At 31.6% G+C, this 27,382-nt stretch overlaps 1 protein-coding gene across 1 annotated transcript in view; it reads right to left on the reverse strand.

The window, feature by feature from the left end:
- Positions 1–15,900, reverse strand: part of LOC131176955 (lysine-specific demethylase JMJ26-like) — a 31,002-nt gene extending 15,102 nt beyond the window's left edge. Inside the window, exons 1-4 of the mRNA XM_058141968.1 lie at positions 15,781–15,900; positions 14,443–14,856; positions 14,127–14,213; positions 13,894–14,012 (exon numbers count right to left, since the gene is read on the reverse strand). Coding sequence (XP_057997951.1) covers positions 13,894–14,012; positions 14,127–14,213; positions 14,443–14,856; positions 15,781–15,900 — 740 coding nt within the window. The remainder of the gene's footprint in view (positions 1–13,893; positions 14,013–14,126; positions 14,214–14,442; positions 14,857–15,780) is intronic.
- Positions 15,901–27,382: the final 11,482 nt, after the last annotated feature.

A 27,382-nucleotide genomic window follows, 5' to 3' on the forward strand; every position in this document is an offset into this window, starting at 1 on the left:
ATGAAAATTAATTGTGATTACCAGATAGATAAGTATAAACAAGAAAAATAATGCATAAAAAATTAAATGAGAGGAGGATCACAACGATGGGTGACCTTCAGGGAAGTGGCGTGAGTCGATCCTAACCCTAATTTTGAATGGGAAATTATGACACCAAGGTCCTAAGGACTATTGCGAACACAGTGAAAAAGAGAAAATCATAGAAAAAAATTGTTAAGCAGGTCAAATAATTAGGTCAGAGATCCGGAAGAAATCTTGAATTACTTGCAAACTGGATCAGACCAGCGAGGGACAATTTCGTCAATTCACCCCTAGAGGTGATTTCTGACCTAACTGTCCAATAAAATCGGAGAAACGAAAATTTCAGAATCGAGAATTAAATTAAAGAACTATTGAAAAATTAAAGAAAAAGAAAAAGAATAAAAATGGGACTTATTACATCATGATGATGACATCACATATGATGTCAAAATTAATTTTAATTTTCCCATTTTTTTTGACTAAGTTAAATACAATTATTTCACACATAAAAGCATAAAAAATTTAGAAAAGAAAAACCATTTCTTCTTCCTTATCAATCTTGGCCGAAACACTCCACCCCACCTCCATTAAAATTCCTCCATTAAAGCTTGATCTAAGCTCTTCATCTCTATAAATTAACCCTAAATTCTCAAAATTTCCCCCAAAAACCTTGTTATCTCAACTAGACAAGAAGATTTAAAAAGAAGAAGAAAGGAGAAATTGAAGGAATTGTGGAAGTGGAACATCAAAGTTGAGATTAGTAGTTTAATTTGAAATTCTGGTTTAATACTTGTGCTTTTAGTTCACTTAACCTAGAAATTAACTTAAAATCAAAAGAAAACAATTATGGGGGACTATACAGGAAATTCGGCCAGTATTAAGGGGTATTGAAATTTCATGATTTTGATTGAATTGAAGTGTTAGTTAAGTTGAATTGGGTGTATAGAAGTTGATTATAAACTTTAATTGTATTAGATTGCACAATTGTGTAATTAGGGTTCTTAAGCATCTTGAAGATTAGGGAAAGATTGGAGAAATGGTTAATTGGTACAAATGACCTAATTGAAGTGAGAAATGGTCAATTGGGACCATTTATGGTATGTTTGAATTGGTAGAAACCAAGTGCAATTCAGATTGGTTAGGGTCACTATTCTGGCAGCTTAACTTAGGTCCTTTTCAGGGACTAAAACTGAAAATTTACTAACCCAATTTGTATGAGGTCAATTGGGAATGAAAATAGACACATAATGACACATTTTTCATTTGGGAACCACGCCTAGAAAAGGACATTAGGATAGTGAACAATTAGGTCAAACGTAGGTGTAGTGCACTGCCACTGTACCAAAATGACCAAATGAACAATGTTTATTCATTTGGCTATAACTTGGGCTATACAGGTACAAATAACCTGATTTTTATGGCATTGGAAAGGTATGAGATAGCACTACAACTTCCATGAAGAACACCAACCCAAATTCTGCCCATAACCCAGTCATTTTGCTACTTAATTTTAGTAATCCAAAACTGACATAACCAAATTAGGTGCCCAGAAATCTGGGTTAGACCAATCCGGCAAGCCATGTTCAAATAGCCATATCTTGGGCTACAAAACTCTAAATGGAGTGATTCAAAAAGTGAATTAAAGATAAGACAATAAGGAACAACTTTTATGAAGGACACTTAGCCAAATTCTCACTGTAACCAGGCCAATGGAATAGTGCAAAATAGGACATAAAAAAACTAAAAATGTAAAATTATGCCTAGGAGACCAAAAAAATTGAAGGGGCAACCAAAATCAATAAATTAAGCAACTAAAATGTGGTATGTAGATGAAATTGAAATTCTCATACCTATTAAGCGTAAGAAAGTCAACAATTTGACTTGAATAGTATCGTGAATAGTAACTGCAAAATGCAAAATTCAAAGAACGTTAAATTAAGCATATTAGAGCTAGACATAAGTAATTGTGAATTTATTATACGTTATGATACTGAAATACTATAAAATTGTATGTTTTAATTGAAATGAATACCGAAAAAGAACCCGAGACATCGAGTCAAGGCCTAGAGGCGACTCGCACAAGGTTTGTGCACAACATAAAAATTTTCTGTAAATTCTCTTGACAATTTGTTTTGATGAATAAATTGTGATTTATTTTTATTGAAAATTTGTGAATGAAATAAATATTATGCTTTTGACCTAAATTGTTAGAATTTAATTGTATGTGTTTGAATTGTCAATAAATAGTTAGTAAAATATTAAGATAGTTTTGAAACCACAGTGTCATGACCATATATCTTAATGCCTCACTAGCATGCCTAGTGGGAAGAATTAGTTTTAAATTTTGAATTCCCTCTCTGGCTGAAGTGTTGAGGTGTGTGCCAGTAGAGGAAGAAATTGAATGGGTACCCATAGATTGAGCTAGCTAGCCTTGAGATTCCTCATAAGCCTCCGGTTATTGAGATGAACATTGTACTAATGGCATGATATAATTGTGTGTTTTTATGAAATCTGTTTTGGGACTTTCGAAATGAGACTGTTTTGACTAAAATTATAAATTATGTTTTGTATTTATTTTTCATTTTCAGTACCATATGTGAACAAACGTGAATTGATTTATGCATAAGATATTATTTTAGCATGTTGTGCACCACTGAGTCATAGTACTCAGCGATGGCTGTTTATTGCTGTCGTAGATAGAGAGACTAGTAGAGCAGCAGAGTGAGCTGCTGAGGATTTCAGAGCTACTTCTGGACCTTTTGTCAGGTATAATTTTATTCCCTTATTGTACATATTTATTTTGATGTAATTGACTGTATGTACATTTGTAAAGTTGTCATGAGTAGTTATCTGAAATTGTAATAATATTATTTTGGATTTTCTGCTGTAAATTTAATCTGATGTATGTAAATTAATTTTTCTTTAATGGATTGTGAATGAATTTATTTAGCATTATTTTTTAAAATAATTGAGTTGAAAATTGACTTGAATTGTAGAGTTGGGAGAAAATTGTGCTGATTTGAGTTATAATGGTGATTGTGAGTTGATGAAGTGTTATATTGGAAGTGTTTTCTACAGGTAAAATTTTTGGTTTTCTCAAATACACCGGCACTCTGCTGAAATTTTTCCAAAATTTACGGAAAAATAAAAATGGACAAAAATTTTATCAAATCTTTAAACTTCAAGTAATTGTTTTTAATACCTGCTGAAAAAGCTCACCACTTTCAAAAAGTATGAAAATTATTTTAAAATCCCTTGTAGTGTGTTTAATGGGTTATCGATAGACGGAGTTGGTAATTCGTTAGGTATACTACGGAATCATGTTATGCCTTACAGAGTGATAAGGTGTGACATTATCAATGGGCAAAGCCAAATCCTCAGCAATTGGCAAAGCCCCTCTCTACAATGTGTGACAGCCCCACTCCATCGACTGAAAGCCACTCTCAATGGGCAAGCCACTCTCTTCAATTGGTTAAGTCACTCTCTACGGGTGAAGCCAAATAACTTTTTTACCATTCTCTTATTTATAGTGTTAATTCCCTCAATTTTAATCTGACTAGGAGTCCTACTCAATTTAGGAGTAACACTAACATAAGAGTTCTACTCTATATAGGAAAATGTCTCTCTTCAAATCTCTCTAAGATTTTGAGTCATAATTCTAACATCTTGGTAGTAAATGTTGGAGATGCCTCATATAAAAAGTTTAAAGGAGATAAAAGATTATCTTCAATTAAATTGAAAAGATGCTGCTAACAACTTCTATCATGTTTTTTTTTTATTTTAAATTTCTAATCTTCAACGAATTATTAGAATAAATTTCATTATATAAATGAATAAATTTTAATAACTATCCTTGAACTTATCTAATTGTAACACTAAAGTCCCTAAACTTAAAAATGTAACATAAAACCCCATCAACTTTTAAATTTTGCACAGTAAAATCTCTCTAACCTCAAATTACCAATTTTTAAGTAAGACGCTAACCTGGACAGTTTCAGCATGGAGCTCAGTCAGTATTTCTCTTTTCTCTCTCCTCTCTCAAGCCATGTGTAAATTGAATCCTTTTTCTCTCCATAGATAGAATAATTTTTTATATGTAAAGAGAATAATTTTACACTTTGCATAAGGGAGGAGAGATAAATATTGACTAAGTTTCATCTTGGGAGCTATTCACATCAGTTTCTAACTGATAAATTAGTAATTGAAAGTCAGAAGGATTTTACTGTGCAAAATTTAAAATTTTAGGGGGTTTTATATTACATTTTAAAGTTAAAGGACTGTAGTGTTACAACTATATAAGTTCAGGGACAGTTATTGAAATTTATCCGATCAGTTTTGTTCTTACCAGTTTGACGTGTTTTTTCAAAGCTCTTGTGTGAAACAAAGGTAACATCTAATGGCAATAACTTAATTGTCATGCGTATCTCCAATAAGCTCTTCCATCCAAACTACAGCATTACTACTTGAAAATATTTCAAAAAGAATCATTAGAAGAGCAAGACTAAAAGCCATCCAAACTCTTTGAATTTTGACCTAAAAGTTCTAAGTTGAACTTGAATCACATGGCCATACTCTATTAATTGTTGAAGCTATTGACCCCATGCAATAGAAAATTGTCATTTAGAATGAATATTACATTAAGTCTTTACGATGTGAAACATGATGTACGCAAAGGCAAAGAAAATTATTATGAATGGAAGGAGAGTTGGTGTCACTATTGCATATACAAGACCTAATAGAAAATAGAATTGTACACGAGGTTCTCCAGTAATGAAACCAATGCTTCTTGGATCCGTTGCCTCTTCCCTATCCTTTTCAATCTTAACCAGGAAGATCTTCAGGTGGAATATTATTAGTGTTTTCAAAATTAAAACTTCTGCTATTCCAGACCATCCATCAAACATTATGTACGTTAAGAAGGAGGTTACGTTAAGAAGGAAGTTGCCTTCATTGGAATATCCACACCAATTGTTTTAGGAATTCGACGACTAAGAATCATCAATGAAAATGATGAGCAACTATACATAGAATATTTAATCTAATAAATTTAAAATGGTCGTACCATTATTCAATATGAGCAACTATACATAGAAATAGTGAAAAAAAAATTAATTGCAAGAAAGCTTATACGTTCATGCTTTGATTACCATATATGATTTGTTTAGAGTTAAGCTTCTCTAGGGAAATTATTGTATAGGATCAGTATTTATTCTTGTACTAAAAGTTTAAAATTTTAAATTTATGACTTTAATTTTAATTTCAATTTTAAGATCGAACATTTATCACTGTGTTAAAAATTTAAATGGTTGACAGAGATAACTTCAACTATTTACGCAATAATCTAAGCATCATAGATCAAATGTAAAAAATTTAAATGGTTGACAGAGATAACTTGACTCCTTATGCAATAATCTAAGCGCCATAGATTAGAATAATATAGGCAAAATGTGGGCCTTCTAAGATATATCACTTAGTGTTAAAAATTAGAATTTTGTTTTCTTTTTGGATAATGTTCCAACCCTTCTTCCATTAAATCATCTTAATTTGTATAAAAGAGTTTATGTGTGATTGGATACTGCAGCTTTTTCAAAGCCTCAAGAAAGCAAGAGAGATGTAGATGATAATTAAGAAGACAGGAAAGAAGGTTCATTATTAGTTTGTTATGTTTTTCTTATTTGTTAAATGATCAATTTTTTTTCCCTCACTTTTTTTTTATCTTTTTGTTTTCTTTGATTTCCTCTTTGGACAGCCACTGGTGAGTGTTTTCATTGTTGGCAATCCTTTCTCTTTCTCTTTTTTTTTTCCCTTTCTCACAAATCCCATATGTGCACATGTTTGTAATAGTTTTTGGATATATCGTCTCAGATTTATCATTATTGATAGTTTTTAAGTGAATAAATCTTCATATTTATTTTTATTGATAGATTTTGAGTTTTTGTGGTGTTTTTTTCTCTTTTAATGGAGTTATTATATGTTTATGCAGTACAGATCTTTCATTCAATAAAAGATCAAAATTTGAAGGTTATTTGACAAGCTCATAAAAAGATTATAAAGTCAAAGGATGGAGCAAGCCCGCTTATTGACTAATTTACATACTTTATTAATAATATTGAATATTTTAAATTCTTTATATTATTTTTTAATGAGTTATTAACTTCATCTATATAAAAATATAATAGGTTAGATCTAATTAATAAAATATTTTTTTTCTTCTCTTTAAAAAAAACCATTATTAAGATTTTCTATTTTTGCAGTTTCTAATATTAGTGTGTTGATCCTTGCTTAAAAAAATATTAGTTGGTTGATCTTTGTAATAATTTATAATCATTAATTACAAAAAAAAAATCATAAAGTATGAGTTAATTGAAATTTAAATATCATTATTTAAAAATTATTACTGGCATCATAAATAACTATAAATATTAATTTATTAAACTTCAAATAATTTTATTCTCTTAATTAAAATTGTTTTAGATCGTGAAGTTGCTAAGTTTCATTTTCTATACAATAAACTTTAATTTAATATATGATTTACCTTTGATAATTCATAAATTAATATATAGAAATATTTTTAAAAAAGTTAAATTAGGATAAGTTATTTTTAGGATAAGTTATTTTTTGCTTTTTTCTTTCAGATCTCTTCCTTGAATGGTCATGGGTAAATTTTCCACTTATGGCTATCCATATATCAATTATTTTATTTTATTATTTTTTATTAATTTTTTTTCAATAAATTCTCAATTCTATTTATGTATATGAGTTTTTCTGCTCATATTTATATCCATTAAGAACAGATCTAAAGATTTTTCTTTCCAATATTAAAGTCCTATTCTCACCTTTGTTGGGGTTTTATTCTCTCCTTTTATTTTTTTTTTTGCCGTATATAAATAGATTATTTGACAATTTAAATTATAGCGTGGATTGTTGATTTCTTTGATCAAAGACTTTGAATCTTTAATGATATTTATTAACAAAGCTTGATAATTCATCTTATTCTTTTATTAATATTCAATAATTTAATCTTTTTCATAGGTCACATAAATAACAAGTTTCAAAAAGAATAATATTATGAAAATTTTTAATTTTTCAAAATTAAAAAATTACTCGGAAGATAAATAATTCTCGATCCAGGACAATGATCTTAAAATTTTCATCAAATAAATAACAATAGAAACATAGAAAAAGAGAAATACGTCACACCAAAAATGATATCAGGCCTCGTAGTGTAATCAGTAATTTTTATAACTATTTCCTTTCTATAATGTTGGGCCTTAGCCTTAAAATGGCTAATAGTTCAAGTGGGCTTTTGGAGAGAGAGAACTGCTGATATTTTTGAGATTCATGATATTGAACTCTAACTTTGTTTGTCAAAATTGCTAAAGGCACATTTGTATTTGTTGTTAAAAGCTAACATTAAGAAAATCACTTTTTTAAATATACTGGTTAGAGAATATTTAAAAATAATTAAAAATTAAATTTTATCAGTTTTAGTCATAAGAACACTAAATTAACAAAATAGCTTTTTTCAAACTAGTTTTCTCGACGGCGTTTAAAATGATGCTTTTATTGAAAACAGTTTGACTCTAAAACTTAATGCCAAGCAGGCTTAAATCGTTTGAAGTTTTGCGAGCTCTATGTTTATGGCCTTGCATCTTTTGGTTTCCCAAAACTGTGCCAAGAGCAGATCATCAAATTCAGATTTGAGAAAGAAATGAAAGGATATGATGGTGGATTAGAGATAATCTTGCACCTGCTATGCCAATCATCTCTTCAGTAGCTGAAGAAAGATCCACTGGGTCCATTTATAATTTTCTGGTTCAATAGTCTAAATTTCTTTATACCAGTAATAGAAAGCTGGTGCATTCATTTTGAACGCGTGTAATAGAAAGAGGTGAAGAAGAGTTTGTGAGAAGAAATCCCTCTTGCTGATAATGTTTGGCTCTGGCTATTGTTCTTGTTGTCGTCATCCATTTTCTTGATGGGCTTTAACATGTATGATGAAGAGTGAAGACTGATGATCAACACTAGGGTCCAATATTTAAATTATAATATTTTAAATTATTAAAATTTCAAATAAAATTGGCTTTTTAGTTCCATTTTTTTATAATTATTCCTAAATCAATATGGTAATCCTTTTATTATATGCCATCTAACATCATTATAACAACTCTCATCCTAAGACAATTTACTATAATACTATTTTATTGTAGAATAAGCACTTATATTAGAAAGGTTATCTAGAATTCATATTACTACTTGAAATATTAATAAAATATTAGTTAAATAGGTTAATCAAATTTTATTTGGAAATTAAATTTAATATTTTTAATTATTAAGTTTTAAACTAATTAAATAATGGTTTCAAATTACTTTTCTTATCATAATTAAATAGGTTTTTTTTAAATAAAGTTTAATTACACTTAATTTATCATATTAGTAAATACTAATGAATAATTGAATATTTGTATTATCTTATGTTAATGAGACTTTCATCAAATGATAAAATAAAAATCAAGAGGTCATCTTCTATATCCCACTCTTATTTGTTCTTAATAGATTATTATTTTAGCTATTATCTTGAATCGAAAAACTTGATTATGCTAACAGAGTATTTAAGTTAATTATTTGGCCATTTGTGGAAATACGCTTCATTTGGTGGTAATCTATCATAGTTCAACTCCATAGTTTTCTAAGAGCCCAATTTGAAAACCATTAAATCTAATATTTTATGAAGAGAAAATATATACTTCTTGTCATTGCACTCCTATTTAAATAACAAAGCATAACACCAAAATTTCATGATAAAAAAGAAAAAATAGACTAAAGACAAATATAAATTTATTCAAATGATAAAGATCTGGAGATTGTTGAGAGAAATATAAAATAAATAAAAAAAAATAAAAAAGGAAAAGGAGAGGGCCAACTATCGCTTAAAATACTCATCGGTGGCTACCTCAAATAGCTTGCAAGGGAAAGAAGAAGAGAGAGGAAAGAGAGAATTTATAGAGGCAGTTAGAGTTAAATTTCATTCTTTACTTTTTTTTAAAAATTTTGATTTTGATTTAATTATAATTTGTTTGTTCCAACTTTCAAGTTAAAAGCTACTTAATAGTTACTTAGATTTTGTTTAGATGAGGAAGAAGAATAGGTAAATAAAGGTAAGAAATGATAAATTAATGTAGGGTAAGAGTAAACAAAGGTAAATCATACCCTCTTTTACCCCTCAAATCTTAATTTTTATTAAAGAGGGCATATGAGAGCTATGACTATTTAATTTATTGCACTATTAAATTTACAATTTCTTCACATCTTTCCAAATATAAAAAATTATACATTACTTTTTTATACCTTTTTATTAATTCACTTTTTTACTCTTCCACTCCTTCCTCTTTCATTAATTACCCTTTGCTCACCCCATTAAAACATAGCCTTCTAAGAAGCCCACCAACTTAATTATTTTACAATTATACTCAAAGGGCTAATCATGTCATTTTATGTAGAGCCAATAAAGACTTAATTGATGTATTTTGGACTATAAAAGGGGATGCGTGGCTTCCAAAAGAAAAGAATTGAGAAAACAATAGGTCTCCCTTCTTCCAAAAGTGAAGGTCATGAGTTGTGAGGTTCCTCTTGTTGAATGAATGAATGGGAAGGGAGAGGGAGATATACCATACCAATTGCCGAGGTTACAAGTAGCAAAGGTAAAGTTCAATTCTCTTATAGGTAATTTTCATTTTTTTTAGTGGAAATTGTGTTTGTCAAAACTAAATTAAATGAGCCCCTATGTTTTTTCTGCTAATCAAATTGTGTTTGAATAGGAGATCAAGAAGATTATAAAAGAAAAATTATAAAGTTAAAATTTTAAAAGATTTTATTATTATTAACTATGAAATTAAATGAGCATTTCATCTACAGAGTATAGAAAACTCAAAATAGAAAAGTTTAGATAAATAATTGACAATATAAAAGTTGACTTTGTTTTTATAAAATGATGTCCCTTATCCAGGTTTTATTAGGTGCTCTAGGAGCATATGTTCCTTTTCTCACTATGAGATGAGACCCATATCCTATGATCCATGAGATAACTAATTTCTTGTGATTATATGATACACTAAAAACTAGTGCATCAAGAGCACCTTATAATTTTTCATCTCCTATCATCCCATGTCATGTATATTTTGGCTTTATTTCTTTTCAATGGGTTACCTGTCATTGTTAGTGAAGTCAGTTAGTGTTACACTATATTTGGATGAAGTTTTTGAAAATATGATATAGTGTTTTAAAATAATATAAATATTTAAGAGTAAGTATTTTTTTAGGGAATATAAATTTTTTTGAGATTTTAAAATTCAAAAACTCTAATTTTTTCATTCCACTAATTTAATACATTGGAAAGTTTTTAATAGTTTATCTTTCATTACATTTTTCATACTATTAGTATTGGTTTGTTATGTTAAAATATTTTCTTAAATACATTGTTAAATGGTATTAAAAATTAATTTAAAATTAAATTTGATATATTTTAATCACAAAAATTCTAACTCCCTATTGCATGGAATCTTGAATTTTATAAACATTCAATGTAATTTTTTTTTTGTCAATTCTCATGTTGGGGATGAAGAGAATTCATTTTTTTTTTACTTATAAAAAAATTATTTTTAAATAAATAAAAATTAATTATGATTGCATGAAAATTTAATTTTTTTTAAATGATTTATTCCAAATTAAACTTAAAACAATTGGATAATTTTTTAAATTTCTTTTCTCCATGTGATTTAATTTTTTTTTTAAATGTCTTTTGTAGACACCATATTTTATCCGGGTCAATAAAAATTTTTTTAAGACACCATATTTCTGGACCTATAAGAACTTTTTTAAATAATAATAATAATAATAATAATAATAATAATAATAATAATAATAATAATAATAATAAAATTAATTAAAAATATTTATGCATAAACACAAGTTTAATTGAGTTGCTATTTTTACTCTTACTTTAATTCTAATTTAATTTTCAATTTTAATTTTGATTTCAATTTTAATTTTCTAACTTATTTAAGTTTGTTATTTTAATTAGGTTCCACTTTCATGTTAACTATAATTTGTAATTTAATTTTAGTTTCTTAAAATAAAATGAAAAGTTCTGATGATCAATTTTATGAAGATTTAATTTCATCTAATTTGAAAATTTTGAAGAGAAAAAGTCAAAGTGTTACTTTTAGTCCACACCCTTGATTTTCGTTTTATCTTTGTTTCTCAACAATTACATTTAGGAGAATAAAACAAAATGGTACAATTAAATCTCATCCATTAAAATTTATTAGGGTTTATTTTTTAACCATTAGATTGAAATTAGTTAAATTAACTTATACCCTTTAATTTTTGACCATTCATCTTTTTTTAGGACAAATTTTCCACAATTGAATCAAAATTGGCTAAAGAAATAAAAACAAAGTAATGTATACTTTAATCTTAGCCCTTACTTTTTATAAGGATAATTTTAGATCATTTGATTAAAAGAAATAAAACAAAATTTGTACTTTTCAATCTTAGCCTTTAATTTTTATCTATTTTATTTTTGACCCTTATATTAAAAGTAATAAAAATAAATTTTAGTACCATTAAATCTTAGCCCTTAATTTTTTTTAGAGATTTAATTTCTACCATTAGATCAAAAATTAATTAAAGTAAAATAAAGACAAAATTAATATTTTTTATGACCTTTACCATTAATTGAATTTGTAAGAAAGAATTCTTGACCCTTGGATCAAAAGAAATAAAAACAAAATAGTCCTAATTTAATTTAAATATTTGATCTTTTAACTCTTTAATTTTACCATTAGATTTAGGATTAAGAAAATAATGATAACAAAAAAATAAATAAAAATGAAATTTAATACATTTTAGATCCCAACCCTCCAATTTAAGCATTTTAGATCCACATCCTTAATTTTAGAGTTTTATTTTCCTATAAATACCACCCTTAATTGTTCATTGAAGTGGGGGAACAGTCATTTTATATAGGAGAAAAACTCATTTAAAAGTTTTCCAAAACTCCATCTATCTCAAGAACAGACCCACCTACAAAGGAGACCCTTTTTCTCTTTGGAAGAACCAATCTTCCCTCTTTGCCCAATTCCATAACCTTCATTGAATCATCCTTCCTTCCTCATTGCAAACCTATCCTTTCCATGCTGTATTCTGTTTAATATTGCTTTTCTGCAAATTTTTTTTACACTAACTTTGAGTTTGGTAAAGTTGTCTACTTGATTTTGAGTTGTGATATGGCCTTCTATTCAACCTTTCATTAAATTTAATAATGTTGCAACAGTCTATATTTTAGGTCATTGTGAAATAAACCTTACGATTCAATTAATATCGTATAATGATGATTCTCTTATTGTCTTATTAAAACATGTATAGGAGGTGATGTGAGCATTATTATGATTTAAATGAAATATATATTCATGGTTGAACCAAACATGGTGTAACTCGGTTGACTAGGTGATTGAACCCGTGTTATCTAGTTGACCTAGCTAACTAAATTATTCAATAAAATCTTTTTTTTAGTGTTAGTATAGAGAATTAAACTCCAAATCTCATAAAAAAAATCTTTAAAATGAAAATCAATTGACCTAACTTGATAGTTATTTTTTTTATTTTAAGATATTTATTTTTTAACATATATTTAATATTTCATAAATTTTAAAAAGAAAGTTACACATTATATTACTTAATACTTTTATATAAAATTTAAAACTACTATTAAAATTTATTAAATATAACTTAATAAATGTTAAAGTTTTATTTTAAATAATAAAAAATTTAATTAATTAATTAATTTTATTTATTTATTTATTTTAGATGTTATATTTAATTAATTTATATATATTTAATTAATTTTTAATGACTTATTGGTTGAATTATTAACTCACTGGTTGAACCAGTAATCTATTTACCCAGTCTTTTCGCTGGATCAACCTCTGAACCAAATTTAATAACACTAGTTAAGACAAAGGTAATCGATTAGGCTATCCTAATTGATTTTTGACTTTGTTTTACTTTACTTCTTTTTTCATTTTATAATGCCAATAGTATATCTACACTTATTATTATTCTTAAGAGATAAAAATATTTTTAAGAGATAAAATAAAATTAAGTTATTAAAATAAAGTTTCTTTAAAATAAAATTTTTATATATTTATAATTTTTTACTATTTGAAAGAAAGTGAAGGTTTTAAAACTATTTATAAGTTTGAAAATAAAATCTTCATTAATGTGGTACATTGAAATTCTTGATCATGTAGAGTTTGTAATTATCTTTGTAAACACCGAAAAACATGTATAACAAAATTCAGTAAAACTAAGTGCGAATCCAAATAATAAATTCATAATCATATTGATTACAATAAAAGTAGTAAGATAATAATGCAGTTGGAATATTAGAATGAAATTTTCTAAATTATCCCATCCAGAAACTCTCTTTAAACAAAGCAAAGCTCATATAATAATTCCCAATGTATCATTTATATGCCAAACTAAATAAGAAAGGGAAAAAAAATGCTGTGTTAAACATTAAATTGATGATTTACATCCTTCAAAACAACTTCAATTAATGTAACAACAATGTTAAAAATTGGAAAAAAGGGAACAATTAACTTTGGCTTCTTTGTTCTTGATTTGCCACTTTGTGTAGAACTCAATCTTTGTCATTGTATCAGTTCTTCTAAATCTTTAATTATACGCAATTGCATAGATTATCATCTTCTTGATGTACTGCATAAAATGTAGGAAAACAACCTTTAGGCTCAAAAATGGCATTACCGGTTAAGCTTGATTCTAAATAAATGATAGCGAGAAAGGTGTTACCTCAAGTTTGTCTTCTCTAGCCACTGTGGTTCTTTGGAAGTTGTCTGAACTCTTTGGTTAAGCGAAGGCACTCTGGACATTTCAGGAGAGACAAAATCTCTGACAACTTTTGTACATGACTGTTTAGATGGAGGAAAAGATATTAAATATAATCTCCATCTACATATGAAGGCACTATTTCATGAAACATTAGAGGAGGATTTAAAGAAAAATATGCAAGTCTCAATATTTACCTTGAGATTCCTAACTTGGTGTGGGCAACCAGCGAGGAATAAATACGGCTTCTCCAACTCTTTGTTCAAATGTCCAAGGTTCAATACCTAGAAGTGTAAAACAATTCGAGTGTCACAATAATTTTAGAAAGAGAGAAATAGAGAGAGAGATTCACTTTCTTAATATACTAACCAAATTCCTCCTTCAACTTCTTTTTATGCTCAAGTTAAGTAGAAACACTGGTCATGAATTGGATGGGACGACCGCTTATAACAGGTTAGTTATTAGTGAATCATAATCGACTAGTCTGAAAAATAAGTAGTCATTATAAATTACCTGTTTTCTTGGGGAGCGATAAGTGTGCCTAAATTCCATGGAGTGCTTTCTTAAATATTCTTCTAACTTGGAGACATCCTCCCTTCTAAAAATGTCCCACAATGCACCACACATATTATCTGTTTCACCTTCACTGGGCAAACCAGGAGTGTAGCTCCTCTCGGTGATTATGGGAAAGCTCAAGTTTTCACTGATTTGGGAGGGTTGCTTCTCTGTCTCAATAATCTTTGATACACCCATCTCTTTCCAGCTACCGCTGCAGTCACCAAGTTGTTCAATGGAATGATGGTCTAGCTTATCTTGCTCCAAACGTTCTTTCTCATCCTGTGCCAAATGTTTCCTTTTGATTTGTTGAATAGCGATCTGTTGTTCTTCACTTAAAGCTACCTCCGCAGTATGTGTCAAAATATTCACCTAAATTATTGGACAAATTTAAGATCAGTATGAGCTCCTAACCAACAGTTGGTAAACCACGGGGTGAAAAGGGGCAGCTATTTTCTGTCTTTAAAAAGAAAGGGAGGGGGTGTGGGGTGGTGTTGGTGGGGAGAGAATGTAGAAGATTTGAAAACCCATTACTTATATAAGCATTTGCTGAAAATGGAAGAGCCCATGTGAAACTCATTCTTGATATAAACGTTTAAGTCAAATTTAAAGAGTTTGTGGAAAGGGTAGAAAAAATAGGAGACGCTTAAGCAACTTATGCTAGAATACAAGGTGCAAGGCGTAGTAATAACATGGTGGATATTTTAGGCATACCGCATCGACATATCACAATGAAGTTTGGTTACAGAGTCCCTCTGCCGAGCTCTTCTGTTGTACCATATGCGATGTAAGTTTTGGACCCATGTCTGGTTTGAGCAAATCTGGTGGAAATTTCACAGCAAGGTTAAGGATACACCTTGGGATCACTATATTCTTGAAATGGCAATGCACTGATAAACTCATCACAATGGCGTGGCGAAGGTCTTCAAACTTATCGGATGGGGCCAATCCTTGACTTCAGCATCTCGGCCAAAAGTTTTCATATTTTCTTCCTTCTGTATAGCCCTTGAAAAATTGAATGGTACTAATTTCCACCTGAATATTTTAAAAATCAGCACTCGTGAGTAAAACGCAAAGAAGATACATCAGCGTAGGATAGATTAATGTAACTCGTAAAAGGAAAATAGAATATCTTTTGATCACATGCATGATGCAATATTTTTGGGATGGAAAAAGAATTCCGGGTAGGATAATGGCGCCAAACCTCACAAGAAGCCAAGCAATCAATGGCCTTCACTTGGACATATTAGCTCTTGTCTCTCGGTCCACATTTTCGCATAATGCACGCCACATTACCATTGGTTCCCAGCTCAAATGAGTTGTTACCTCAAGGGCATCGCGAACTATAACAGGTTCACCTTTAACCCAATGCTTTTGAAAGTGAAAAAGCTCTTCAACCTCTTGAATGTCATTCATAGCAGGACAATACAAGTAATTGTCCTTGGATCCTTCTCTAGAAGGCTGCGCTCATGACATCTCTCTCCTGCCAGAATTGTTGCACATCGAATCTGCCCTTTCCGTGTCAAAACCTACTAAATCTCGCGCCTTCTTTTTCAACTCGGAAATGCATCCCATTGGAAGGATACGCTTTAGCTCCAATACACAATCACCACAACCACCCATTTCTTTTGGAGCACAAGAAATTCTTCCATCATCATTGGCATTCCACAGCACAACCGTTGGTTCACCTTGATCCTCAGCATTTTCAAAATCACAAGGCAGTGGATCTCCACCATGCATGTAATTAGAGCCTCGGCCTACGTATCGAAACTGTTGGAAAAAGTGAATAAAAACAGAGATAAACAGAGCACATAAAGACTAGAAAACTTTATTTCATTTAATGCTACAAGGAAAACAAGCAAGAAGTGCCTTTATTTATAGGCTTTAATAAAACAAATAAAGCAAAAAATCTGGGCATCAAATCCCACGACTGTTATTTATTCTCAACAGTAAGAAACTTGCTTAAATAAAGGAAACAAACTAACAAATCACAGAAATACTCGGTCAAACTTTGAATCAGATTTTAACACTCCCCCTTGATTCAAAGTTACAAACTCCCATATGTTTTCTGAAGTTCTCATGTTTTTCCAGCGGAAGTGCCTTTGTCGAGATATCGGAACTTGTTCTTTTGTATTGCAAAACTTCAACACAATGTCTTCACCGTAACAAGATTCCTAATGAAGTGATAACGAATGTCGATGTGTTTTGTTCTGCTATGATAGGCTTGATTCTTCGTCATTGCAATAGCTGACATGCTATCACAAAAGATCTCTGTAGCTCCAACTTGCTTCTGATTGAAATCTGCAAGAAGTCTCCTTAGCCAAACTGCTTGACTAGCTGATGCTGTTGCAGAAATATATTCTGCCTCTGATGATGATAAAGCTACCACTTCTTGCTTCTTTGAACTCCATGAAATTGCACCTGACCCAAGATTGAACAGAAAACCAGATGTGCTTTTTCTATCATCCATACAACCTGCATGATCACTGTCAGTGTAACCTGTCAGTCTAAAATTTGATACCTTGGAGTACCAAATTCCCAACTCTGCAGTTCCTGCTACATATCTCAAAATTCTCTTTGCAGCTCCAAGATGCAACTTGCTTGGATTGTGCATAAACCGGGACACAACTCCAACCGAGAAAGCAATATCTGGTCTAGTATGACACAAATAGTTCAAACCTCCAACAAGACTCCTAAAATATGGTGCATTCACAAATTCAGCATTATCATCTCGACTCAACTTTTCATTGACATTCATGGGTGTAGCTTCTACTTTGCAGTTCAACATATTGAATTTTTTTAAAAGATCCATTGCATATTTTCTTTGTGAAATAAAGATCCCATCAAAAACTTGTTTCACTTCAAGACCAAGAAAATAATGCAATAAACCTAAGTCTGTCATTTCAAATTTCTTCATCATGTAAGATTTAAACTCAGCAATAATCAACTCATTAGAACCCATATAGATCATATCATCAACATAAAGACATACCACCAAAAACTCATCTTTACCATTTTCCTTCAAATAAAGTGTTGGCTCATTTTCACTTCTTTTAAATCCACTCTCCTGAAAATAGGAATCAATTTTGAAGTACCATGCTCGTGGTGCTTGCTTTAAGCCATAAAGCGCCTTTTTTAACCTGTACACTTTATCTTCATTGCCATTAGCTACAAAACCTTCAGGTTGTAAGACATAAACTTCTTCCTCCAAGTCACCATTCAAAAAAGCAGATTTAACATCAAATTGGTATATTGGCCAATTTAATTGAGCAGCTAAGGCTAAAAAGGTTCTCACTGTTTCAAAGCGTGCAACTGGAGAAAATGTTTCATAGAAGTCGACATCTTGTTGTTGAGAATAACCCTTTACAACCAGCCTCGCCTTGTGTTTTTGAATGCTCCCATCTGCATGATACTTGGTTTTGAACACCCATTTGAGCCCAATAACATTCTTTCCTTCTGGTAAGTCTACCAAATCCCAAGTCTGATTTTTCTGGATAGCCAACAGCTCCTCTTCCATAGCTTTGCACCATTCTTTCTCTTTTACAGCTTCTTCAAAGCAAATAGGATCTGAAACAAGCAAAGCAAAAGTACAAGAAGCATAAATTTCCTGCAAGGATTTGTACTTCCTTGGAGGAGTTTCACTTGATGAACTTGAAGATGATGATTCATTGCTTGTAGGGACAGATGGATTGCTACTTCCAACAGTATCAAGGCTGGAAATTGCTGGTGTTGGATTCAGTGGTGGTTCAATATTATCTTCTAACACTTGTATATGCCCCTCCTTATTTTCTTCATTCCAAATCCATGTTGCATCTTCATTAAAAACTACATCCCTGCTGATGGTTAGCTTGCCACTAATAGGATTATAAAGCTTAAATGCTTTGGATTGAGAAGAATAGCCAACAAAAATATATTTCTCAGACCTTTCATCAAATTTTCTAGAGTAAGTTTTGACCAAAGCATAAGCTATACAACCAAAAACCTTTAAGTGGCTTACCGTTGGTTTTCTACCTGTCCAAGCCTCAAAGGGTGTTTGATTACGAACAGACTTTTGTAGGAGACAAATTGAGAAGGTACATCGCTATTGCGGCGACTACGCGCCAAAAATAAATAGGAAGGCCTTTTGCTTGAATCATGCTTCGCCATCTCTACCACTGCCTTCGGTTCTTTCTTTCACTACACCATTCTCGCTCTGGTGTGTATGGTGTCAGAAGTTCCTGCAAATCCCATTTTCCTCACAAAAACATAAAACTCACGAAACAAATTCACCTCCTCTGTCTGCTCAATGTCTTTATTAACAAACCACCGGCTCTTTCCACAACCGCTTTGAACTTCTTAAATCTATCAAAACTTGACTTGTTTTCTAGAAAATAAACCCAACTCATACGGCTGCAATCATCTGTAAACAATAAAAATATCGACTACCACCAAGAGACTCTATATTCATAGGCCCACACAAATCGCATGCACTAACTCAAGACACTTAGAGGCTCTCCAAGCCTTTCCAACAGAAAGACTTTCTACTTTGTTTTCCATAAACACATCCTTCACAAAAAACAAGACTCTCAAGTTTGGGCAAGCCAAAAACCATTTCTTTTTCACTCAACAGCTTTAACCCATTAATATTTAAGTGCCCATAACGTAAATGCCACAATTGAGTCTCACTATCAACATTAGCAACCATAGCATAATTCTCAATCATTGAAACTTCCAGTGGAAACATTTTATTTTTAGCCATTGGAACTTTAGCAGTGATTTGCCCTGATTTTTTATCTTTAATAATGCAAAAACCATCATCAAACAAAATTGAATATCCACTAATCATTAATTGCCCAATGCTAAGAAGATTATGAGATAAACCAGGAACAAACATCACATCTTGTAAAATCTTAGCACTACCTTGACTAGTTTTAATGCTAATGGTACCTCCGCTTCAACTCGAATCTTCTTGTCTCCTAGCATCACATCTGTTTTATCAGACTCATCGAGCTCCTTAAATAATGACTTTGTTCCACACATGTGATTAGAACAACCGCTGTCCAAAAACCAAACATCGTTAGATTGCTCCTTCTCACAAAAAAGGGCCATAAACAGCTTACTTTCTTCATCTGGTTCCTCTGCAAAGCTTGCTTGGTTTTTCTCATCCTTCTGTTTTTTCCAGCAATTAGCCTCTCTATGACCTGGCTTGTCACAGTAGTAACATTTAAAGACCTTATTCTGCCTCTCTTCACTAGATCCGTTACGCCTCCACCTCTTCCTCGACCTCTTCCGCGGATACCACCTCTGCCACTACCACATCCAGCACCGTTTTCGTACGTCTCCCCCTTCACCTGAAAAGCTTTTTCTTCGTTCTTTTCTTGTGACCTGAGCAACCTATCTTCATGAGCTTGCAAAGAACTCATTAGTTCATCAAATGAATAATTTGATAAATCATGGGCTTCCTCAATAGCAGCAACAATATGTTCAAACTTTGGAGTAAGACTCCTTAAAACTTTTGCAACAACAGTTTCTTCAGAAATATCCTCACCATACGACTTCATTTGATTAACAAGAGAAGAAACTCTAGACAAATAAGTTTGAACAGATTCATTGCTTTTCATAGACAAAGTTTCAAAGTCACGGCGGTAAGTCTGCAATTTTACCGTCATTACCTTTGTAGAACCTTGGAACTCCTTCTTCAAAATTTGCCAAGCCTCTAATGATGTTGTTGCTGCTGCAATTCTTGAGAAAATTGTTTCATGGACAGCTTGTTGAATTAGGAATAAAGCTTTGGCATCCTTCCTTTTAGCTTCTTTCAGTCTTTCTTCTGCCTCTTCATCTGGATCTTCTAAATCCACGAAGCCATATTCAACTAGATCCCAAAGGTCTTGAGACCTAAAAAGAGTTTTCATCTTAATACTCCAAAACTCATACTTTTCTCCTGTAAAAATCGGTACGAGTGGTTGTGAAGATGATGAAAAAGCATTTGTTGCCATCTTTGCTCTTCCTCTCACACTCCTCTCGTGTTTCCCTTTTAGTGCCCCAAAGAAAAGTGTTTTGTTTAATACCCAATAGACCCAAACCTCACGTTTCACTTTATTGCCCAAAGGATCAAACCATGCTCTGATACCAAAATTGTTGGAAAAAGTGAATAAAAACAGAGATAAACAGAGCACATAAAGACTAGAAGACTTTATTTCATTTAATGCTACATTGAAAACAAGCAAGAAGTGCCTTTATTTATAGGCTTTAATAAAACAAATAAAGCAAAAAATCTGGGCATCAAATCCCACGACTACTATTTATTCTCAACAGTAAGAAACTTGCTTAAATAAAGGAAACAAACTAACAAATCACAGAAATACTCGGTCAAACTTTGAATCAGATTTTAACAGAAACTTCATTTCAGCACGACTTGACAAGCTTCCTTCACGAATTTCGTGACAACAACTGAGACACAGTTCATAAGCACATTTTGGGCAACATGGTGGAGGTCAACAATAGAAGTCGCACAATGGTTCGCACTAAGACCCAAAAATTCAATAAATAAGCTTTAAGTTCAAACAATAAAATCACATAGTTTCCACCCTTCAAAGACAATAAGAGATTCTTACCAATAGACACGCTCATCATTATTACAAGTTCTCTGCTATCTCAGAGAGGAACTGATTACAAGAACAATTCATAATTTATTAGCAGAAATGAATTTAAACATAAAAACTCATACCGAAGCTAAAAAGAAAACGAGGATGTACCTTGAATGCTAGCCTCAATTTGCATCTCTTGAGTTTGTTCTTCACGATTTGTTCCGAAAGGAAGCGAGACTTTATCAAATATTTTAGATGCTGAATCTTCTCACCGCTCGGTGATGTCCCTTTTGATGTCTGGGCGTGATCAATATTATGAGCTAGTTAGAAGAAATGCTTGCATTCGAATTTCATTTCAGAATAGGTGCTCCAACCGCCAATGTAATATAAGATGCTTATTTGTCAACTTACAAGTTTAAAAGCCAACTCTAAATTTCAAAAACTAGCCTAATGGAGCTTTTGCTTCTTTATTAATGTCCTCACAATCAATAGGATAGAAGAGGGACAGAATAAAACAAACCTTAATCAAACCATCGAGTGCAAACACGTATTGCGGTTGCAATTTCTACGACAATAAGGACATTGTTCGCAATTTCTTCTTCTCATCCGTGGATACCTACATACATCACACAGAAAATGCATATGCCAATTAAGCTTCTAAGCTTGTTATACTAAAACAATGTCAAATAGTGTAGCCAAAAATTTACCATTGTTTGATACATTGGACACAATATATTTTGCTTTTACACTTCTTGCAAGGGACAACAATTTTTCTTTCGTTTTCATGCATCGATGACACTTTGGGCGTGCTTCTATTTTGGCCTGCTTGAAGAAAGAAAAAGCGACAACTTTAGTTACCGAGTAAATAAAGAAAGAAACTATTCCTTTCAATGTCAAGGGAACATGTATAATTCCACTATAGCGGATAAAAAAAAATGACCAGGTAAATAACCTTTAAATTTCTCATTATGCGTGTCCTGCACTCGCCATTACTCTTCATATCCGTCGAAGGACGAGGAGAAGAAGATGAAGTACCTAAAGAAGCATTTGCAAAATCTCCATTTTCTAGCCTTGTATACATGTGATTTCTTTTGATCGCCTCACTATCTGAAGTTCTAGCTCTTTTGCGCTCTTATATTCATAATACACGCTTGCTCTAAAACTTCATCTTCTCGAATCACCCTCCGAGTCTACAACTACAAAACTACTTCTCTTATTCAGCCGCTTCTTTGGAATTCCATTGCCTTTCGAGAATTCAAAAGCGAGTCGATTTCACTTTATTGGATGAATTTTTGTTCTTGTTGGGAGTGACCACTCATCATCATCATCGTCCTCTTCCCGTTTCCATATCTTGCCATTAACTCTATTCGTAAGGGTTTTGTGAACTTGTCTCTTCGATGCAAGCCAAGAAACATTCGAGATTCTTCTCATCTTCTGCACATTATGATCACCATCACCTCTGTGCGGTCTTGCTTAGAAATAAAAGCATCCATCCTCACCGCAAGAAAGAACCGAGAGATAAATACCAAACAAAAATAGAATAAAAATTCATATTGCATGATTGTTCTTCCACCATGAACTACGATTTATAGGGAAACATAAATTCAATAAGCAATTAACAGATTAAACGCCAATGAATTACGCATTAAAAACAATAACCATATAGTCGAAGACCATGACCAAAAGAGTTGCGGTTGAATGATAAACTCAGTGAACTCATTTAAAACAAAGAAATCATCCCCATTGAAAAGAAATAATCGAGACAAACAGAATACATATAAAGCAAAACCAGAGACTTACAAAGCTATCAAATACAAATTATAATTTGAAAAACATATAAATTCAAAAGAAACAGAGAAACCCAAAACGAACACGTGAACTAATCGGGGAAAAAATCTCTATAGAAAATTTAGATTGAAGAAGCGAACGATGATAAATGAAATCGAAGAAGAGTAATTATGTAGTGGAGAGAAAAGTGCCTTGTGCGTGAAGACACACAAGTGGCATGGGAATTTCCGTTATAGACGTGAACCGACCTCAACTCCTTTTGATGATGTTATCCCACTCTCTTTTGGAAACCGTGTGATGCAATCTTTTTCTCGGTTCCTTTGATTTCAAGAATTAAATTGGGATGAGCATTCGGTTCAAATCAAATCGAATCAAACCGAACAAAATCAAATCATAAAAAACGAGTTATATAGTTTAAAAATCGAATCGAAATGGATGAAAAATCAAATCGAACTACTCTATTTTGGTTATGTTCGGTTCGAACCGATCAGTTTTATTTTTAATTGATTTTTTAAGTTAGACTTGATTTTCAGGTTATTTTATCTGATTTTGACATCGGTTTGAACCTAATAACCACTAATCAATGAAATTAAACAATATTTATATATAAATATATAATTACATATAATTCATAAAATTTCCATAAAAATAAATCAATTCAAAAATTAATAAAACTATTCGGTTCGGTTTAATTGATTTTTTTTTCTCTTTAAAACCAAACTGAACTAAAATAACTGAAATTTTTATAATATAAAACCGAACCGAATTATCTTAAAAATCGAACCAAATTACTGAATTAAGGTGGTTTAGTTCAATTTATTCAATTTGAACCGAATAATGCTCAAGCCTAGAATTAAACAGAAATTAACTTATTTAAAAATTAATATTTATTATAAAGTAGCAGGGGAAGGGGTGTTCAACTTCAAGTTGCATCACTAGACTATGCTTAGTTGTTAATACTTAGTTGATAAGGATAGAAGCTCTCCTTCCTTATTTTAAGCGAGTTCAACTCTATTGAAGAGATTCATATTAAATGCATCAAACTTTGACATGATTTGAGAAACCATTTATGAGGAATTTGTTACTTTCTTTTCTAAATTAATTATAATACACTCACTAATTTTTTTATAAATATGTTATAAGATATAATAAAATTTTTGTTGAGATATAATAACTTATTTGGGAGGAAGATTTTATGGGGAAGGTGAGGTTTCCGAGAGCCCAAAACTTTCAGTTTCTCAACTAACTAAATTGGAGTGTTGGGAATATTTTTATATATTAAATATTAGTTATTATCAATCTTTATCTTCTCATGTCTCATCCAAATAAGGTAAGACTAGTAAACCATTATTTATTTAACTTTACCTTACCTCCTTACACTCCTCCTAACGCAGTGTAAGTATTGATTAATTTGTAAATAATTAATAAAATTAGTTCAGTGATACTATTGAAGTAAAAAAAAAAATTGTATACAAATGTTATTTTTCCAATGGTACAATACAAAACAATATGAGAAATGCAAACAAAAATTCTACTTTGTATCATACACTAAAAATAATATATATTCATCCTTGAGTAGATATAACTTTACCACAAAATCCAGAGCTTCCATTTCTTGTTGGCATATTTGAATGATTGTAACTTGGCCTCTTTTCTTTCTCCTTCCTTTAATCTACAGTGTCGCTACGTTGGCCTAGTAAGTTGCAATGTGCCTAAATGTATAGTGAGATTTGAAGTCTCATGTTGTTAAGGCTCTGGATGTTCCTTAATAACATCTGTCAAAGATAATGGTGAAGATGCACCACTAATTCTGCTAGGCATAGGTGTATTTCTTCGAGATTGGCATTTTGTAGGGACTAGCACACTCTCAGTCTCCAATTTTTCACTTATATCTTCATCCTCCTCGTCATCATCACCTTTGAAAACTGGATGCATATATGCATTTTGGAGATAGGTTTTCAAATTTAGGTTTGGCTCCCTTGCACGTTCCAGGGAATCTTTCATCATTGCTTCTTGAAACCCAACAAACAAAGACTGTTAATTTTGCAATTGGAAGATAGCAACAAACCTGTAATGGATATCTTCTAAATGTAGGTTCATAGCGGCCTTTGCAGAAATTATTGAACCATAGAGTGAGTATTAGCTGGGCAATGAGAAATGGTATTGACTGAGCAGCTTCCTTTGTACTCAATAATCCAATCATAAGCACCTGTGAGATTATAAATGCAATGATAACGCGTCCATGAACATCGGGCCAAAATGCTGCACCGCTCTAGTACTTGTGTTGTGTACCTCAGAAGCGTGTAAACTACAAAGAAATAATGTAAATACATAAAGCACTAATATTTGCATGGTTCACCCTCTCAACATAGGATTACATCCATGGGCATACCATCTTTCAGTATCATAAATAATAAATCATCAATTATAAGCTCAAAGCTATACCACCCATCATCCCAATTACACCCAAAATAATCCACACTACAAAACTGCTTATAATAAATACATTAGTTAGTCTTCTCAATTTTTTCTAGACATAGCTCTATATATTTACTATTTTTACTGCTACACTATAAAGAGTGTCTTCAACTATAATAGACAATAATCCCTTCCTCTTGGATTATGGTTTTTCTCTATCTTAGGCCGAAGCCTCTTTCCCTTCATGAGACTGCAATGGGCAAAAGCTCATTATCAATGGGTAAAGCCAAATCCTCAGCAATTGGAAAAGCTCATCTCTACAATGGGTGACAGCCCCACTCTATGAGCTGAAAGCTACTCTTTTCAATCGATAAAGCCACTTTCTATGGATGAAGCTAAATAATCTTTTTACTATACTCTTATTTATAGTATTAATTCCCTCAATCCTAATTTGATTAGTCCTACTCAATTTAAGAATAACACTAAAATAAGAGTTCTACTCTATATAGGAAAAGGTCTCTCTCCAAATCCCATTAGGATTTTAAGTCATAATTCTAACAATCTCCAACTTGACTCAAAATCCATCAATCATTGCATATCTTGAATTCTTGGGTGTCTTCATATCATCAAATCTCCATGCTTGACTTGATCCCTTCAAATCTTCAATCTTCATATTGGGTGTAACTTGCTTCTTTCTTCAAAAAATTTTTTGCGTCATCAACTTTCTTGATTTTGCATGAAGAACCCTACCTTAATTTCAACTATCTATCATCACCATTATTGCATGTGCAACTTTCTACATGTTGCAGCAGCTTTACCGTTAATCAGATTCACCAAGATCATCCTCATGCTCTGACAATAATTATTGTGTACCACGGAAGCGTGTAAACTACAAAGAAATAAAGTAAACGCACAAAACATTAATATTTACGTGGTTCACCCTCTCAACATAGGGTTACATCCATGGGCATGCCATCTGCCATTATTATAAATAATAAACCATCAATTATAAGTTCAAAGCTATAATACCCATCATCCCAATTACACCCAAGATAACCTATACTACAAAACTGCTCATAGTAAATACATTAGTTAGTCCTCTCAATCTCCTCTAGACATAATCTAATATATTTATTATTTTAACTGCTGCACTACAAAGGGTGTCTTCAACTATAATGGACAATAATCCCTTTCTCTTGGATTATGTCCTTTCTCCATCTTAGGTCGAAGCCTCTTTTCCTCCATGAGACTACAATAGGTAAAAGCCCCTTATCTGTAACACCCCTATATGCATAGCTTGGTATATTTCACTGTTCCGGGGACCGGTGTCAGTTTGGACAATTAAGAGGATTAGAACCACGTTTAAGACACCCAGAAAAGCCTTGAATGAAAATTAATGGTGATTACCAGATAGGTAAGTATAAATAAGAAAAACAATGCATAAAAAGTTAAATGAGCCGGATCACAGCAATGGGTGACCTTACCGGGAAGTGACTGCGAGGTCAGTCCTAACCCTAATTTTGAACTGAAAATTGTGACACCGCGGTCCTAAGGATTATTGCGAACATAGTGGAAAAAAGAAAATCACAGAAAAGAATTGTTAAGCAGGTCAAATAATTAGGTCAGAGATCCGGAAGAAATCTTGAATTACTTGCAAAACGGATCAGACTGACGAGGGGCAATTTAGTCAATTCACCCCTAGAGGTGATTTCTGACCTAACTATCCAATAAAATTGGAGAAACCAAAATTTCGGAATCGGGAATTAGGTTAAAGAACTATTAAAAATTAAAGAAAAAGAAAAAAAATAAAATGGGACTTATTACATCATGATGATGACATCACATACGATGTCAAAATTAATTTTAATTTTCCCACATTTTTTTACTAAGTCAAATACAATTATTACACACATAAAAACATAAAAAATTTAAAAAAGCAAAACCATTTCTTCTTCCTTATCAATCTTGGCCGAAACACTCCACCCCATCTCCATTAAAATTCCTCCATTAAAGCTTGATCTAAGCTCTTCATCTCCATAAATTAACCCTAATTTTTCAAAATTTCCCCCAAAAACCTTGTTATCTCAACTAGACAAGAAGATTTAAGAAGAAGAAGAAAGGAGAAA

This window comes from Hevea brasiliensis, unplaced genomic scaffold, assembly GCF_030052815.1.
Source record: "Hevea brasiliensis isolate MT/VB/25A 57/8 unplaced genomic scaffold, ASM3005281v1 Scaf295, whole genome shotgun sequence".
In the NCBI taxonomy this organism is placed as follows: domain Eukaryota; kingdom Viridiplantae; phylum Streptophyta; class Magnoliopsida; order Malpighiales; family Euphorbiaceae; genus Hevea; species Hevea brasiliensis.